This window comes from Lytechinus variegatus, chromosome 19 (assembly GCF_018143015.1).
Source record: "Lytechinus variegatus isolate NC3 chromosome 19, Lvar_3.0, whole genome shotgun sequence".
Lineage (NCBI taxonomy): Eukaryota > Metazoa > Echinodermata > Echinoidea > Temnopleuroida > Toxopneustidae > Lytechinus > Lytechinus variegatus.
This window is the reverse complement of record NC_054758.1, coordinates 12,429,587-12,446,051: the sequence shown is the minus strand read 5'-3', so window position 1 is coordinate 12,446,051 and position 16,465 is coordinate 12,429,587. Positions and strand designations below refer to the sequence as shown.

General features: G+C 38.7%; 1 protein-coding gene across 2 annotated transcripts; it reads left to right on the top strand.

Annotated features, from left to right (window-relative positions):
- The first annotated feature begins 466 nt into the window (after nt 1-466).
- LOC121406367 (proline hydroxylase buaE-like) lies at nt 467-12,779 on the top strand. Of its 2 annotated transcripts, none has more exons than XM_041597407.1 (7): nt 467-862; nt 4,019-4,134; nt 6,372-6,444; nt 7,237-7,353; nt 8,683-8,868; nt 11,209-11,319; nt 11,695-12,779. In XM_041597407.1, exons 1-7 carry the CDS (start codon nt 704-706, stop codon nt 11,899-11,901), a joined length of 969 nt encoding a protein of 322 aa, XP_041453341.1. In that variant the 5' UTR covers nt 467-703; the 3' UTR covers nt 11,902-12,779. The 2 variants fall into 2 exon arrangements, with proteins under 2 accessions (XP_041453341.1, XP_041453342.1); XM_041597408.1 differs by lacking the exon at nt 467-862 and adding an exon at nt 2,166-2,228.
- The last annotated feature ends 3,686 nt before the right edge of the window (nt 12,780-16,465 follow it).

Below are 16,465 nucleotides of genomic sequence, written 5' to 3'. Positions count from 1 at the left end.
TAAACTATTCATTTTAAGCTTCATCTTTGTCCACAAAGCAATCCAATATGCCTAATCAATAAAGGCCCGAGGCCCCATGTACCTCATTGTTCTAGCCTATATGCGCCCTATCATTCACAATTTGGATAATAAAAGAGAAAGGCTGTAAATCGTTTTATTTGACTTCATCGATTATCAAGTCCTGATCTTTGGTACTAGGTCTGATCTCCTCTGACTGGTGTGTATAAATATTACATCTAAGAGCAGAAATTTGTATCGCGTTTATCAGTGACTTCATACCCCAGTACTAATATCTCATTATAAGAGCCTATATAGTTGTAATGGAAATTAAATTCACTGTGCGCTTTTATACAAAATAATTCAATGTGTGTCCCAATGTGCCCCCCCCCCCTCCGTCGTCTATGTACGTTACTCGGGTCATAATTGTAAATATACTGTTGTTGTTTTTTTCAATATTTCAGACTCCTATATAGGCGTCATTTAATGTCACAATTATCATCACTCTCCTTACGAACCTCCAAAATTGATGAGCAAAATTTTTCCTTTGCAAATGTAAAATATGCTATCAGGAAAGTTGCAGAACTTTGTTACATCGTATTTCAACGAGTATGCAATCGTCAGCATGGTCAGTGTACCGCTTCAATCGCTTCCCGCCGCCACCGAATTGTCAACAAGCTAATATTTCCTCCTGCAGAAAGCCAACATGGAGGAATCCGTGCCTGTCGTCGACTTTTCGGCTTACAGTCTAGATCGTGAGAGTCCAGATCCCGAACATTTTCAGAAACTGATTGACGATGTCCACCGTGCTCTCACCACCATTGGTTTCATGTACTTGAAAAATTTCGGAATCCCAGCTGAAATGGTGAGATAATATGATACGTCTCGATCGATCGTTATTTGGCCTTGTAATACATATTTATGCATTAAACCTACTGAAAAGAACATATAGTGTCACCATAGACCCTTAATTTCGAATAGGTCCTTGGTGCTACACAATGTGATCATAGTGTGTTCACATATATAGTGTACTATGTTAATAATAATGAATAAAGAATATAGGATTTGTATAAAGCGCACGTATCCACCTTGCTAGATGCTCAAGGAGCTCCTATATCATGTATATTACCCCGGCTATGCTAGTCTACCGATTCCGGTGCACACTTTTTGAGGAAATACTTCCTGATGGTATACTCATTCACCTGGGTTGAGTGCAGCGCAATGTGGGTAAATTTCTTGCTAAAGGAAAACACGCCACGGCTTGGAATCGAACCCACGTCCTTCAGATTGAAATACGAGAGTCTCAACCACTAGACCACGACGCCCCTACTTAAATACTATTCACACTGTTAACAATGTGAAAGGAGTTTCGCACTACCTGGCTACCTCTGTGGTCATCGATATTATGACTTAATGTATAAGCGCTCATCTTTCGATCTCATCTTCGCTTCTAAAATATAGCTGCATCCAATTTACCTAGTTAATATTAAACTATTTCATGATTATCACTGACAGTTGTAATAATTACGCTTATATACGAATCACAAATTTGACAGTCTAAATAGGGGGAATTGAAACGTATAAATGTGCGAGGGGTGCGATCATCACTAGCATCAATATGCCACGAGCAGGGGCCGTAAAGATATACGGGCATTACTAAATGCATTTCATTCTCATGAGCGAAATATAAATTTAATAGCCGTAAATGATCGACTTTTCTATACATGCTCACAACATAGACTTATACATTTTACAGTCTTCAAAATCTAACCGAAGTTAACTAGGAAGGAAGCATGATATACTGTAATAGCCAAACAATTTGAATTTCGAAACAAACATTGAACAATCATGACTCTTTATAACAGTCACAGATGACTGGATCACCGTTATTTATATCGATCTCTGGATGAATAATGCAAATATTGGGCTGTTGGTGTCATTCATTACCACAGAATGCAATCTCTAAATCCACCAAAGCATTGAACTGAGATCATAGGAATCGGTGAATAATAATGCTTCACGTGACCGGGGGGGGGGGGGGCCGGGGGCAGGGACCGGTTGCCGTTATTTTGCAAGGGGGATATACATGTATACTACACGCGTGTTATACACAAACATACGTAAAATATATAGTTCTTTTACGAACTGTCGATGTGCGTACGTATGAAAATGGTAAAGAACACTGCAAATATCAGATTGAAGGATTTTCGTCTAAGAAACTTTTAAACAACGTAAATATGAGTAATGCATTTCTCTTTGATATAGTGATGAAATGTTTCATGAATCATCTTTATCTTAAAGGAGTCAGTACATTTTTTTGTTTTATGAACACTATCACTTGAAGTCAATCTTTATCATAATATTGATGTATTATTATCACCATCGTAGTCGTTACCATTATCATTATTACCAAAATCATCGTCATCATCATCACACTCGCCTTCATCATCGTCGTCGTCATCCTCGCCATTATCTTCAATATCACCATTTTGTCTTAATCATAACCATCATTCTTTCATAATCATTATCATCATCATCATCATCACCACCACCAACAAACTAGTTTCCAACGTTGTGCCATTGTCGGTTGTTCAACAACTCTCCATCAAACTATACTTTCCAACTTTGTCAACGTTGCGCCTTTTGTTGGCTGTTCAACAACTATCAAATCGAACGTGTTTCCAACGTTTTGACATCGTCGACTGTCCAACAACTCTCCAACTGACAAGTTTCAAACGCTGTCATTGTCGTGTCATGGTTGATTGTCCATCATATTTCCATCAAACTAGTTTCCAACATTTTCAACGTTGTGCCATTGTCGACTGCTCAGCAAGTTCCAATCAAACATGTTTCCAACGTTGTGCCATACTGTACAACAAATTTCCAATCTACTAGTTTCTGACGTTGTCAACGTTTTGCATTCGTTGGCTGTTCAGCAACTATCCAATCAAACATGTTTCGAACGTTGTGCCATTGTCGATCGTTCAACAACTCTCCATCATACTAGTTTCCAACTTTGTCAACGTTGTGCTTTTATTGGCTGTTAAACAACTATCCAATCAAACATGTTTCCAACGTGGTGCCACTGTCGGCTGTTTAATAAATCTCCATCGAATTCGTTTCCGACGTTATGCCATTGTCGACTGTCCAACAAATCCCCAACAAACTAGTTTCAAACTTTGTCAACGTTGTGCTTTTGTTGGCTGTCCAACAACTATCCAATTAAACATGTTTCCAACGTTGTACGTGACATCGTCGACTGTCCAACAACTCTCCAAGTGACAAGTTTCATACGCTGTCAATGTCGTGTCATTGTCCATCATAATTATTTCCATCAAATAGTTTCCAACGTCGATTCAACGTTAATCCAAGTTTTTCCAACGTCCAAGACTTTCAAATTTCAAACATTGAGCCAACGCTGGCTTGTTACCTTGGCATAATCGTTTCATAATCACCATCATTATCATTGTCATCATCAACATCATCACCATCATCATCATCAACACCATCATCATCATCACCAACACCACCATCATCATCATCAATACCATCATCATCACCACCACCACCACCACCAAAATCATCATCCTCATCATCATAACAACCAACATCATCATCACACCACCACCACCACCACCACAACCATTATCATGATCATCACAACCACCACCACCATCATCACCAACACAACCATAATCATCGTCATCACCATCGCCATCATCATAATCATCATCGTCACTACCGCCATTATCATTAACACCACCACCATCATCATTATCGCCAACATCATCTTCACAATTGTTATCAGTCTGATAGCATGCGTGTGTATGTTTGAGTTTTCACTGGCATGCATCATTCAGATGTGATTATTTACGTCTGGGCCGACCTTTAACGTCACCATCCGGTAGGCGTGACCAGGACTCGAACCTCGAACCTCTGCATCAGTTCGTAACTTCCCCATTGTAGCTTGGATTACATTTTAGTACTGTTAATTTTTTTTTCTTTAATTTTACACTTCCAGATAAGTGATGCATTTTCCACTTCAAAGAGGTTCTTTCAATTACCCTTAAATGAGAAGATGAAGTGCGCTGGACCAGAAGGAAGTTTCTATGGTTACCACCATATGGAAAAAGAAGGGTATGATATTATGATGATTGTGATTATGGTGATGATGATGATGATGATGATGATGATGGTGATGATGGTGATGATGATGATGGTGATGATGATGATGATGGTGATGATGATGATGATGGTGATGATGGTGGTGGTGGTGATGATGATGATGGTTTTGGGTCAGCCACATAGAAAATTGAATTAAATTTTGCTTAGTGTTTTAGAGGTGGATAGGCATGATAGGTACATTGATTTGTTTTCCCAAATCGCTTATTATTGGGTGTAAGAAATTTGCTTCTCTGAAAGTTATTTTCGCTTAATAGAATAACCATTCATATGTATTTGAGGCATTGGGTAACAATCGTGTTTGTCCACTAACTTATTTATTATTTTCACCCATCTCCCATTTATCTGAGTCCTCTGAATGGCAGACAGTATCATCATCTTTGATTCCATATGTAAGCGCCATATTGTTCGCCAATTGCAAACCATATTCAAAGGCCCAGTTTTATACTACTAGTATTATGACATCCACCGTGTCCACTGGTAACTATTGGGAAATCCTTGATTCTGATTGATTGTAGCGCATTGTTACCATGGCAGTTACCATTGGATGGTAAAGTTATACCATGATGGTGACTTTTATCCCCCCTTTTATGCATCGGTTATCCAATTATATAAAAGTACCATGCAGATACGTTCTACATGTACATATCAGTAACTTAAATGTATGCACCCTACTTCCACCCATCGTTTCTACCCGTAAGGCCAGAGTTATAATACGGAAGGATTCTTGTATTATGATTTTATGTTGTGCAATTATTTTGTAATTCATGTAACCCACAGTGCCCTGGGAACGAATTTTATGGCTAGGGGTGCTGAAGTAGGCCTAAATTCAGAGGCGGGTCCAGATTTTTGTTTGTTTCTTCTTAACAGTCACTTCTTTGCTTTAATCTTATAAAATATAGTAATCTTATAAGGCATATTCAAATAGTGCGAGCACGTAGCGCGAGCAATTTTTTTTGTAATTTCATGCATGTATCTTGTCCTGAAAATCAAACATTCTGGGCAATGTTTGTGATCCAGAACAAAATGCGTATACTGTATAACTAATCTAAAAGAGACCTGGGGGCGTTTCATGAAAGGACTTGTCGGACGTTTTATCCGACAAGTCCCATCTTACCATAGGAACAGTACCTCTCAGCCAATCAAAATCATGGAAAGATGTCAGATCTGACAACTTGTCGAATGAAAATATTGATGAAACGCTTCCCTGTTGGGGACTGCAAACGCGAAGCGCGATTGAAAACTTTGTAGTGACATAAAAAATGTCTTATTTCATTTTCCAAGTCGTACCCACACCTTATTTTATTCACTCTTCTTCATCCTTTTATTTTCTCCTCTCTTCCCTTCTTTTTTTTTAAATGCTCCCCCCCCCCCTGTTTTTTTTTTGCTCTGCCAATAGGGAGTCCCGGGCCCCTTGGGACCCTGGATCCGCGTACTTAAATTTGACAAGCAAAAAATGTTTTCACTACAGACAAAATGAAGGTCGCTTTGGTGCCAAGATAATTGATACACCAAAAAAAGGGGGGTTTCAACACAAGATGTTGGTAATTTTCCATACATTTCTCCTATGTGACACAACCAGAATTCCAGGGGGTGCTGCCGATGGAAAATAATACACGCAGCCCCCGCTTCCCAGGTCAATGGTAACCGATTGCATGTATTGCTCTGTATTATGATCATATTCTTTTTACCTTGTAAACTGTGCGTCATTGAGCCTACGGTCTGCAATGAGCGGTAAATAAACCCCATTTTTAAAAGCTATTTTTGGCCTGAAACCAAATAGTTCACGGTATTGTGCGTGTTAACATCGCTATAACGCTCAACGTTTCATTGCATGACAATGAATTGACAAAGTAGACCCCCCCCCCCGTGATACAAGCCAGCTATGTCGCTATTGATAATCAATTGGGCAAAATGAATGATAAAGATATGGATCGTCAAACAAGTTTTGAGTAGGTTAGGAACTGTGATGATGTATTGTAGGTTATGAATATACATTGATGTGATTTTGAGGGGATATGGAATACTACAAATGGGCCTTCGCCATTCGTAAGATTTATCTTCTTTCTGAAACCACCTTTTACTACAGCCCCAATCATCAGTACAGGGTATTATTTGGCCTATAATAAGGGGGCATATGGATTCATCCTTTTAATATTTTTTATTTTATTTATTTCATTAAATAATACTAGGTTGAATCCGCGAAGAGCATCCAATGATCTGAAGGAGATTTTTGGTTGTATTCCTATCGAAGGCACGTCAACGGTGAGAAATTAACCTACCTATAACAAGGGGGTGCATTGGGAAGGGGCAACCGCCACCTAGGATTTCAAAAATAGGGGTAGAAGATGGAGAAAAGGGATGGAAGGGCGGGGAACGGGGGAAAAAAGGGGAAGATTAGTATAAAACTAATGGGGGTACTCGTTATATTGTCTGTATCATTTAACAGAGAACAAACTGCATAACTGTATGAGGTCACATGTATGAGGTCACAGTTAGGACACCCCTCCCTTCTCTTTAACATCCCGGCACCGCCCCCATCTTTTAACCAAATTAACCCAATTAATCTATCACCATTCCAACGAAAAATAAAAGAATGTCGTGCTAGTTTGCAAATACAACCAGGTGTAAGTTGTATACCAATGTAATTGAGTAAAATTAAAATTTGAGATGACAATATGTATTTTTTATACATGGAGATTTATTAGGGTTCCTGATGAATAATTTCTTATCAAAAAGTTTTTAAAATAGCGTTTAATTTTTGTTCCTCATTCTCTTGTTGATTCTTAAACCGTCCCTGTTTAAAAACAAAAACGATTGAATCATAACCAGCGAGTACAGGGGAGCGTTTTATCAACATTTTTGTATGACGAGTTGTCAGATCTGACAACTTTCCTTGATTCTGATTGGCTGAGACTCCTGAGAGGTACTGTTACTATAATAATTGTCGGATAAAACAAGACTTGTCGGATAAAATCTTTTCATGAAACGCTCCCCTGGCCTGTAGTTGAACATGAATTCGTTTATAAATATATTACATGTGCTTTTCGTTTTCAGGTCTTCCCGGAAGAAGAGTTGCCCGAATTTCGAAAATGTCTTACAGACCTCTTTCACTCAGCTATCCTTCTTGAGTACAGAGTGCTCGAAATTATTGCCCGAGGGCTCAAACTCGACGTAAGTTAAGTAGGCCTAGTAATCGAGTGCCCACCTCCCCCGTCAATTTTTGTCACATTTGCCCGCATCCCCAAGCCATTATTTCATAAACTATCACAATCACTGACATTCGGATGGACAGTGGCGGCACCAGGAGTTCTTAAGTTGGGGGGCGGGCAAAGGAGCACAAGACATTTTTGCCTGTTTCACAAAGGAGGAGTTTTTATGTGGGGGGGGGGGCAAAGGAGCGCAAGACATTTTTGCCTGTTTCACAAAATCTAGCACGAAGCGCGAGCTATATGTTTCTTTTAAATATAGACCCTACCGATTTGAAAAAAAGACCTGTTAAGGACTGTTTGCAGTGATGCGCGGAGATGATATCCAATCAAATGAATAAACCGAGCGCGAAGGGCGAGCTGAAATTTTCATAATATCCTGAGATGAGATAACTAGACGTTATAAGCACTTTTTAAACATAAATATGTATGGATATCTAACTGAACAATAACGCGATCGCTTAGCGCGAGCTGATTTTTTTAATATATCTAACTTTTTTCTCGCCTGCACAAAAAGCAGAGCGATATTCATTATCATATGAAGGTTTTCTTTTGTGATGAATTATACAGTAATTTTTTTTTTCAAAGTCAGCACTGCTCCAATATCGACTCGTGCAATGCAAACGAGATTGCCAGAGGCGTTCCACTGGATGCGTTCCTCGATAAAAAAAATCTTGAAAACTCGAATCACGAGAAGAATAATTTGTGCATATTGACTTCAACATGTTATTGTATCTAACAGATTATTTATTTTTCTCAATCAGCAGCCACTACAAGTCCAAAGCGTGAGCGAAATTTTGAATGTTATAATTGTAATGACCTTAAAGATTTATGCTAGTGACTAATGTTGCTGGGAGCTAGCAGTGACAGGATTATAAAATTTATAAAATTTTGAAAATTTGAAGAGTGAAAAATGCTGTTTGGAGCATGCAATTTACAGCATTTACTTTACCCTTTTTTCATTTTTTCAAAATTTCTAGGCGGCAATGATCATGTCGGGGGGGGGGGTTATTTTGGAATTAATGCCCCGTGCCGCCCCCCCCCCCGTTAGTGCCGCCTCTGCAAATCTGGAGTGGAGTTTTTCCCCCCACTCCCAATTAAGTTCCAGGATCGAAAAATAGAAACAGATAAAACCAATGAAAAGATCGAAAAGGAAAGGGGAATAGCATATCTGAATAATATAATGTGAAGTCGACTCTCTACTTTTGAGAAATTTTCCCACACACGCTCTTTTGCCCTTCCAACTTTTAAGTGGCTCCTAATTAATGGCATTTTCCCTTATTGCTTCCTTTAGGATCCATTTTATTTTACGGACAGACACAAGCTCACTGGAACCAATGGAAACACGACGTCAATTCGTTCCCTCTATTACCCATCATTGGTCAACGTTGATATAAAAGAGGACCAAGTACGGTGTGGGGAGCACTGCGACTATGGCGGGATAACACTACTTTTTCAGGACACACAACCTGGGCTTGAGGTATTTTCTTGACCCTTATGATATATGTTAAACAGAACAAATACCATATTCACTTAATTAATTAACTGGTAACCCCCCCCCCCACATTTTCTACTTTAATGTTGACGTAGAAAACTTAGTTGGAAGGAGTACTTCAAGGGAAAAATACGAGTTAATATTTATATATTTTTGGTTTCTACCTTTATTAGATTAGGAATCGAGGAGAATAGTCGAAAAGAGAAAATATAATAACATAGGATATTTATATTGCGCACACTTCCACCTTGTTAGGTGCCCAAGGCGCTCCTATATTACCCGGCTAAGCTAGGCGTTCATAGCGCACACAGCTTCTTAAGGAATTACTTCCAACCGGTACCAATTTACCTCACCTGGGTCGAGTGCAGCACATCGTGGATCAGTTTCTTGCTGAAGGAAATTACGCTATGGCTGGGATTCGAACCCATGACCCTCTGTTTCAAAGTCCGAAGACTAATCCACTGGGCCACAACGCTCCACCAATTATATACCAATTATTTTTTTTGTATTTTTTCCTCATTTACCAATTTGATATTGAAGGCATCTCGATCTTATTAGGAGAAGTTTGGCGAGAATTGCAAAAACATGAAGTTAATGATTCTACATCATGTGACGTCACACATCGAGAGTTTCCCTATGTGCCATGAGTTGTAAATCCTATGGAATCCTAAAAATGGCACATGGATTATTAAAAAAAAATATGAAGCATTTAGAGTGTGGCCTCTATCTAGTTTTCTATTCAGAGGCGCAGAGGAAATCGTTTCACAAGGGGGCGGTGTTATTTGGAATATGATGAGAATAGATTTGTCTTGAAGTTGACGTTCACACTAAGAAATATTTGAACCCTAATGAAGCACTTGTACCAACTTTTAGGGGTGTAATCTAGCACCCTAAGAGGCAAAAGGTGAAAAAATGCACCTTTTTATCATTAAATGCACCACAAAATGCTCGCTTGCACCCTAATAGTTAAAAATATGAACCTGTTAAGGTGACGGTACTTGACATTAAAAAGGGTTCAAATTTAAACCTTTATTACATTGATCAATTTCGCACCTTATAGGGTACTTAACATAACTAAATGCATCCTCAAATGAGCATAATTACACTCATTAGCACCCCTTTGGGTGCAGCTATTGTACCAACCCGGAGGGTTCAAATTTGATCCCCTATTTTTCTTAGTGTGTTGAATGACCATAGACTTGTGGAATTGCGTAGGCCTATTGTTGTGAAGAGAGTGCATTCCACATTTTGGAGCACTAAATATCATCAGAAAAATGAAAAAAATGTACATTTAATGTAGATATATCATCAAATAGATTATTTCCCACATAAACTTGTTACGATACTGCAACAAATAAATATTGAGTGTTATATTTGACTTTCCTTTTCTTTTATTACAGAAAAAAATTAATTATACATTAACAATCATAAATGAAACATAAATAAATATTGATCTTACGTCTCCTGAGATTGGTTCTGGCAATAATTCCGAATAATAGTACCAAATAAAATTCAAAGTTGGCTGGCGAAAATTCCTTCCTAATGATGGCGATGATGAAACTGATGTTGAAGTACGATGAATAACAAGAGTCACTGTAATGAGTTGAAATGTCCGTGAAGACGATGTTGATGATGATTAACAGTCAATTTCAGGAATCCATGGGTTGAAAAGCGTTCATTAAAACCGGTCGATGATCTCGATGAGAACTGAGAATTCCTCTCTCAAAATAACCGCAAACACGGTTCATTGATGGTGTGCAAATAATTCCACAGACTTTTTATTCCAGATGGAAATAAAGTCTGCTCTGGCATAAAGTCTGGCGTGAAACTCTTAGCTCTGATCTGATATGATGAAGTGATCTGGTATGATAGGATTATGTCATTGAAGAATCTGCCAGCTTTATATACTAATTATTCATTATTGTAGAGGCTTCTAGTATTGTCTTAAAAACATTTTCCTTCTTTCTGGAGCAATCCAATTCTAAAACATTCTTGAATGACCTCATTGAAATGAACATGTCAATAACATAGCTAATCCTATTGTCCTTTTTCCACTGTGGACAGGCTCTATTGTTAACATTCTCTATTGTTTTTAAATTCTATTAAAAAAAATAAAACTCCTTGGCCTTTAAATAGGCGAGAGGCCTTGAGAACAAATTAAGCTTTTTACAAACACGTTCCGGAATGGCCTTTATCATTATAGGCTATGGCTACTTAATATTTACTAGCCAATATTTAGTAGCCTATTTCCTTAAACAGAAAATAACGAAATAAATGAATGTAATTGCTCTTACAATTCTTATATATATAACACCCTCCTTACAGGTGAAGAATGTCCATGGAAAATGGATCCCAGCATCGCCAATAGAGGGCACTGTGATCGTCAACGTTGGGGAACTCATGCAGCGGTGGACTTCAGACAAAGTTGTTGCTACCGTAAGTTTCTATTCGTGTACAAGCAGCAGACAAAACATCGGTGTTGATTTCACACCAGCCCGGGTATCTATAGCATGTCCACACCAGAGAAGTGTTAAACAACACCAGTTTGGTATTGATCTAACACCAGATATGTGAGCAACACCAATAAGTATTAAAACAGCATCGGTTTATTTTCAAGCTGATGTTGTTCCAATATATACGTGGACCCGATCCTAGCTGGTGGTAAATGAACAACGGAGTTTTTGCAGTGTATAGGCCTACGTAACTCCCCCCCTCTCTCTCTCTCTTTCTCGTTTTACACAACTCATTTGGCAAATGTCCACATGCCTTTTATATAACCCAGGTTTTATCCTATATGTTCTTTCCTTGCAGGAGCATAGAGTACTGGTTCCTTCAGATCAGCTCGAGCACGAGAGGCAGTCAATTGCCATCTTCGGGAATCCCGACAATGAGGTCTCCATCGAGTGCATCGATGGGTCGAACAAGTACCCGCCCACGACAATAATGGACATGCTGAATATGAAATTTAAACAGACCTTTGGCTATAGCCCGGCGAAAGAGGACCCCGGGAGTTTCTGAAGAACTTCAGTGATGTCAGTTTTCTGGGGGCCCATTGTCATGATTTGAGACGATTAATGGTTCATTTTAACTCAACTCCAACGCAGCAAAACTGTGGTGTTAACCGGGTGTACATAATATTATTAAAGGACTACGCCACTTTAATTACTCCGGTGTTATTTCCAGTGTTAGTTTCAACGGTTCCATGATAATTGTTCAGGGGCAAATAATTGCTTCAATTGAAATTCTGCACCTTAAGCAAAACATAAAACCTACTCTCAAAAAAAAACTAAATAAATTAACCCTATAATAATTTCATTTACATTATTCTGAACAAAAAACTGCATTACAATCCTAACTCTCTGGCTATGCCCTCTTAAATATTAAGGCCGGAGAAAATATCGCAGGAGCAAACAGTGGCGTATGGGGGGGGATGTGCCCCCTTCCCTATCAGCTGTGTCAAAAAAGAATCAGGAGAAAAGGAGAAAAGAGGGAGAAAGAAAGCAAAGGCGAACAGGGGGAAATAGAAAATCATTGTATATTATGTTATGTTATAGTATACTATATCATATTACAAAAACATTTTTAATTACTTTTTGAAACATAATTCGGGTAGGACCTATGTGTTCATCACTCCTGGCGCCCACATTGTCTGTTTAATGAGAGAAATAATACCAGTGGATTAAATGGAAAATGATACTGAAACGTCCCGTTTTCAAGTCAAAATACACCAAATATATTTCCTCGCACTTCGACATTTTATTTATGTATGTAGTGACAGTAGCTTCTTTTCCATGACTGCTTAAAGTGATTGCCCCCTTTTAAGGTCTGAATATAAAAAAAATCCAGTCCGTGCTTACGTTCGCATATTAGTGAATTGGTGATACATCTACTCTTCATGAATTCCTATAAGTCCAAAAAATGTCCTTTTTTCTGGTGTGAATATAACAAAATAAATCGGCTCGCGCTTCCGTCACATATTCAAATACGCATTATATGCATTCAGTTTCTACAAACAAGACTTAAAATGCCCCTCTTCAAGTCTGAATTTGACAAATTTTCTGCTCGTGCTTAGCGCTAACAATATTTGCTTTGTGAGATACGTATCATGTTCATGCTTACAATTACTTACAAAAGGTGTTATTCACGTGTTTAGGTGTAATTTACAAAAAAAAATAAAAAAATAAGAATAAAATAATTACTTGGCTCTGTTTGCAGTCGTTTGTTGCTGCCCTCTACGTTCGTTGGTTCATTCTTCCATGAAGTACTAAATTTGTGAGTGAGCAATAGAATTAAAGGGGAATCCAACCCAAATAAAAACTTGTTTTTATAAGGAAAAGAAATGTCAGACAAGTTGATAGGTGAAAGTTTGAACAATATGGGACAAACAACAAGAAAGTTATTAATTTTTAAAAGTTGTAAATATTGGTAATCACTATACCCATGGAGACTTCAAATTGGCCGCACATGTGATGTCATAGTGATGTAAGGCAAGGACTACTCTTCCATGTACTCCAATACATATTATGGTTAAAATGTCATTTTGTCCCAAAGTTTTATTTCAAATTGAATTTTTTCTTTCATGAGGACATAAAACAACATACTACCTGGGTTATATTTAGATTACTTCCCCAGGGGAATTGGTACTTAAGAGAAAACCACAAATCCCTGATAATAAAGTACATGGCCTATGGGAAAGTTGTCCTTGCCCCTTGTCATAATTTACTTACCCAGTTGCCAATTTGAAATCTACATAGTATTAGTGATCTCAATTTTAAAGCAGCTATAACTTTCTTATTGCTTGTCCGATTTCTTTCAAACTTTCACCATTCTGTTTAATCTATTTTTCTCTTTTCCAAAACAACATTTTATGGCCAAGGCTGGATTCCCCTTTAAATAAGTGCAAGAGCATGAACTTTTCATTACATGCGAGTCAAGTTAAATGCGTCAAGTTAAATCTACTAAAAAAATCGAAATGTGATTACAAATTCTACTTATATACATTAAGTGTCTACTAATTCAGAGATTTTTTGTCACTGTGTCATATGCTCCCCCAAAACAAAGTAATGTAAATCAGAATAATTTTACAGAGAGTGGAGCAGGGGCTGACCCAGCTTTTTATAAGGGGGGGTGGGGTGGTATGCGAGGGAGCGAGCGAGCGAGGGGGGACACCCCCCTCCCACAGTAGGGAAAATTTTAAAAAATCTGTGTGTGAAAATTTTGCGTTTTCTTGCATCTAAAGCACCACTATTTTTGGTATAGAGGTCGTTGCCAAATTAACCCCCATGAAAATTTGCAAAATTAAGTTGCATTTTCCTGCAATGTAAGGCCAGTTAACAACACAGATACAAAGAATTGGGGACCTTGGAATAAGCACTGTTAGCCTAATTATGAACAGCTTGTCACTGATACTGGCAAACCTCAAATATGATGGACTGGCAGATGAGACGCCTTGGATGTTTCTATAATCCCTGAACTATTTTGCTGGAACTTAGCTGCAGGGTTGCCTGGTAGTGGATAGCCATGAGGGTGGCCCGTGTCCCGGCAAAAAAGCTGATGGGGGGGGGAGGGCAAGGGACTCTGTGACATTTGTTCGCCTCTCCCCTAAAAAGAAATAATAATAATAATAAATGAAATAAATACATAGAAATAGAATAAAATAAAATAACAAGTTTAAAAAAGAGATGAGATTTAAAAAAATGGTCCCCGGATTTTTTTTTTTTGGGGGGGGGGCGGGGGGGGGGGGGGGGGGGGGGGTTGCAATCCCCACCCCCCTCTAAATCCGCTTCTGTAGAGAGTCTCTCTACTACTCATCATCTCTACTCGCCGACTCAAGCCAGCATCTCCTCATCAGCTCTACTACTCAAGCTGTTCTCACTCAACATTCCTTCTGGTTGACAGTCTTTTTCAGGACTATTTTCAAGAAAAAATACTCTACTCTCAAATCTCCACTTTCTCACCTATCCACTTCTTCTCTTCTATCCACTGTTTCTGCAACACGTGTACCGTAAACCACATCAGCAAAAGCTATATCTTGTTGCAAATGTTTCATTATCTCCACGCCCCGTTGTATCTGGGGCTTTGGGGGAAATTGGGGCCATGCATGAATCCCCTCAAAAATTCACGACCGAGAATAAAGTCAAGGAGCTAGAAAAGAAAAGGAAAAGAAAAAGGGTGGAATGTTGTACATGTATTTAAAAAAAATATCCTATCAAAATCTATCATGTACATGTATACCCCCAAAAATACATACAGAGAGAGAGAGAGAGAGAATGTTTTTTAATAAAAAGGTTCCCGCCGCCCCCCCCCCCTTTAAAAAAAATCCTGACGTAGGATATTTGTGTCGGTCATTCCCCAACTATCGAAAGCATGATGTTCATGTTCATCACTCCCCAGGCCATGCGTACTTCCTCTCAGCTCACTGATCAATCCGAGATCCCATGGCTACGTCATCGGACGAGCCCACTTTTTTCACCAATGAAATTTCACTTGATTTTCCCTAAATCGAACCATGCCATTGCCAATTAGTATGTTGTGAATTTAAAACGCATCATTTCTTTTCAAAGATTCCATTGAATGAATAAGATGTCTGAAATGTAAATGTGAAACTATTAATTATTCCTAAAATTGTTTACCAATTAATTTTAGTCAAAATTTTACTACATTGTAATTATTACAATGTTGAATTTATACATGTACCGTAGAACGAGACCAAAACAAATGATTACACGGGATGGGACCGTGTACTCGGGCCTATACAGGCTGCTGGTAAATAAAAAAACTACTTGATTTCATTGTATTACCTTCACAACCGGCTTCGGTAAATATTAAATCATGTACGGAATGTAGTATTTCATTGTTGTTTGGAACATGAGTATGTTAGCCGTAATAGTCAATGTCTTTTCAATGTAGTATGTACTTCATTTTTTTTAATTTTAGTGAGTGTAGTGTGGGATGTGGCGACGATAAACAGCACAATCTCGACCAGGCGCGCGCCGAGCGTAGCCCGCTAGAGCGATATCGGCGTGTGCCTCTTTGACCTTGCTGCATAGCTGTATTGTCTAGGCCTACTACATGTTTGTGTGGTATCGCGATCTCGAGCATGTCTATGCCAATGGCCATGCCGGCATAGCTAGCCAGGAGGCTTCTAGAGCATTGTAGAGAGTGAAAATCATTTACTAACGTACGTAAGGTCACTCTCAACGAAGGGAGGTCTTCGTTACTTTCTATTCACTTGCATGTAGGCCTAGATCTACCACCAAAAACCCACCCATGGGCAGAGATGCCAAGTTCAAAGTCAAAGACCAGCTATGCGTGAGATTTTCTGTGAATCTGAGTGAGATCACAGACATTGTGTACAAATGTATATGGGGATAGGCTGTGCCTGTGATAGTTGCGTGAGACAGAGATTTCAGGGGATGAAGGCCATGCGTTTTATGTTGGGCCCGCAAAAATAGGTGGTATCTAGTCTTGAGGACGCAATGATGATGATTTTTTTTTAGATGTCATATATACTTCATCATTGACGTCTTGACACTCTCTCCATAGACTCTTCAGCGAACGACCAAAACAAAGATGGATTCCC

Bases quoted from the DNA above. Each gene is read 5' to 3' on its own strand.
- LOC121406367 (XM_041597407.1), top strand. From the start codon at position 704: ATGGAGGAATCCGTGCCTGTCGTCGACTTTTCGGCTTACAGTCTAGAT. The intron at 863-4,018 runs GTGAGATAATAT...TTACACTTCCAG, and splicing joins TCGGAATCCCAGCTGAAATG to ATAAGTGATGCATTTTCCAC. The intron at 7,354-8,682 runs GTAAGTTAAGTA...TGCTTCCTTTAG, and splicing joins CCCGAGGGCTCAAACTCGAC to GATCCATTTTATTTTACGGA.